This window comes from Chanos chanos, chromosome 5, assembly GCF_902362185.1.
Source record: "Chanos chanos chromosome 5, fChaCha1.1, whole genome shotgun sequence".
NCBI lineage: Eukaryota > Metazoa > Chordata > Actinopteri > Gonorynchiformes > Chanidae > Chanos > Chanos chanos.
In genome coordinates this window covers 38,473,315-38,475,814 of record NC_044499.1, presented here as the reverse complement: position 1 = coordinate 38,475,814, position 2,500 = coordinate 38,473,315, and the positions used below count along the sequence as shown (strand labels likewise).

Here is a 2,500-nt window from a genome sequence, read left to right as displayed (position 1 = left end):
GCCTTGTCCGACAATAACACCTCCTCACACCCTCCTTAGCTTTTTGTTGGGGCCCCAATAATCTGAGGAATCAAACATGAGCCATGTGAGGTTTCACACACTCAATACTTTACTGTTCCACAAATTCACACTGCCTGCCATTTTACACTGACTATCTCCTACAACAAACTGAGCATTGAGAGGCCTGTCTTCTCAACCAAATTTACAGACAGCTTATCAGTCAAACGTGACAAAACTCTTACCACTGCAGCCAAAACACAACCATACAGAACAGTGGTTTCTATTTGAAGAAGAAAATAAGACAGTGATGTTTTAATGAAATTGGTGGCACTTGACAAGCAACTCAAAGGAGTCTTTTGTTTCCTGAGGTTGGGAAAACTTAATTTTGACTCCCAGTGTGGTTCCTTAATACACAGTCTTTAACTGTATTGTCCTTAAATAACTGTGAGCTGTGTCTACATGAGCACAATGTCAGTTTGACATGGACTGCTCAAATAACCCTGTGTCAAAAAGCTCACACCTCTGAACGGACGCAGAAGAGGACCCTGAATCCAGACAGAACTGGTTTCATGTCCACACCTAGGAGAGGCCCACCAGCAGTCTCAGCTGTTGCATTTTGGGAACAGGTGACTGTACATTCTGAGGTTTGTTATTCTTGTTATCCGACCATTTCAGAGGGGGAGTGAGTGAGATGGAGGGACCAAAAAGAGGAGTGCAAAGAGGGAGATCACAAGCCTCGGAGGGAGATCGCGAGAGAGGGAGATCTCTCCTCGTCCAAGGAATGTGATGTGATATACTTTCAATATTCTAGTTACACACACACAAACACACACATACACACACACACACACACACACACACACACACACACAAAAACATTGTCCTCAGGTTTGTGTGTCTTAGTGAAGATATGAGTATATTTATGAGGAGTGTGTGTCCCATGCGTATGAGCTTTGTGTGAATGTGCATAAGAAGACTGAGCCAGCCCAGCAGAGTGTCTCGTTACTGTGTGTGTTGGGCACGTGTGCTGCTTGACCACTGTTTCTGAGGAAGTTGAGCATGTTTTAATCTACTGGTCATCTGTGTATCTCACTCAGCCACGTGTCTGACACCGAGGAAGTGCTCAGAGTACATAACACAGGTATTAAACAAGTGTTGTATGAATTACTGTATGCATCTATTTTGGTATAGTCGGTCAAACTGAGACCAGAGTACATACACAGGTATTAAACACGTGTTGTATGAATTACTGTATGCATCTATTTTGGTGTAGTCGGTCAAACTGAGACTGGATATACACTAATAGGTATGCGTCTACGATTACTCAAACATTATTTCTGCACAACACATACTGAACCACTTGTAATAGAGAATAAAAGGCCTTGTGTAATCCTAATCTATTCTTTCTTAAAAGGCATCAGACATAATAAATGCAAAAACTACAGTGTCAAATTTGCAATCCATTTATAGATTAAAACAAGTCTGGATATGAATGTTGGTAAAAAAAAAAAAAAAACAACACCAAAAAACCCCCCCGAAAAACAGCTGTTTAAATGAAACAAAAACGAAAACACAAAAAACTCAATAATTTAGTCTTTTTAGCACAAATTTAGTACTCCGTGTCAGTTAAAATGAGAAAATGCTAGACAAAAACATGATTGTTGGCGGATTAAAGAAGGAGACGAAGAGAGAGAGAGAGAGAGAGAGAGAGAGAGAGAGAGAGAGGTGAACTAAGAGCGGGGCACTGAAGTAAGGGAAGAGAAAAAGAAGAAAAAGCGGGAGAGAATGTGCTGAAAAAAACTGCTAATGACTTAAAAAGACGAAGCTGCGCTGTCAAAGTCACTGCTCATCTCCACACAGAGCTGGCCTGAGGGAGACACTGTCACACTGTCACACACGCTCACGCTCACAGAGAGAGACAGACACACACACAGAGAGAGAGAGACACAGAGAGAGAGAGAGAGAGAGAGAGAGAGGGAGAGAGGGTGTATGTGCTGCTCTTACTCTCATTTTAAAGGTCAGGTCTCACAGAGCAGCCAGACAGCCTGACACTTACAGAGGTGAAGACATGCCACAGGCACACACACACACACACACATATGTGGATACACATATGCTCTCTCTCTCTTTCTCTCTCTCTCTCTCTCACACACACACACACACACACACACACACACACACACCAGGAAAAACATACTCAGATATACTGGTACACATAGATATGCTTGCATGTGTACACACACACACACACACACACACACACACACACACACGCACACACACACACCGACACATATACCGGTGTGAAGGTGAGTCATCCAAACAAAGTCATATTCAGAAATCAACGCTCATGACCTACCAAAAAAAAAAAACGTTCAGAGCAGCAAATTTCACTATGTATTTTTTAGTTAAATCACTATTTCACGAGGCTTGCAACATGTCCATCTGCATTAAAAAAAAAATGCACAGAAATGCAAAACAAATGTGAAAATTTAGTGTG

At 41.9% G+C, this 2,500-nt stretch overlaps 1 protein-coding gene across 2 annotated transcripts in view; it reads right to left on the bottom strand.

Moving 5' to 3' along the window:
* Positions 1-2,500, bottom strand: part of zeb1b (zinc finger E-box binding homeobox 1b) — a 49,946-nt gene that overhangs the window by 21,483 nt on the left and 25,963 nt on the right. The window contains exon 3 of one of the 2 annotated variants that reach the window (XM_030774357.1): positions 31-62. The exons of the other annotated variant lie outside the window; for it this stretch is intronic. Coding sequence (XP_030630217.1) covers positions 31-62 — 32 coding nt within the window. The remainder of the gene's footprint in view (positions 1-30; positions 63-2,500) is intronic. 2 annotated transcript variants of the gene reach the window in all.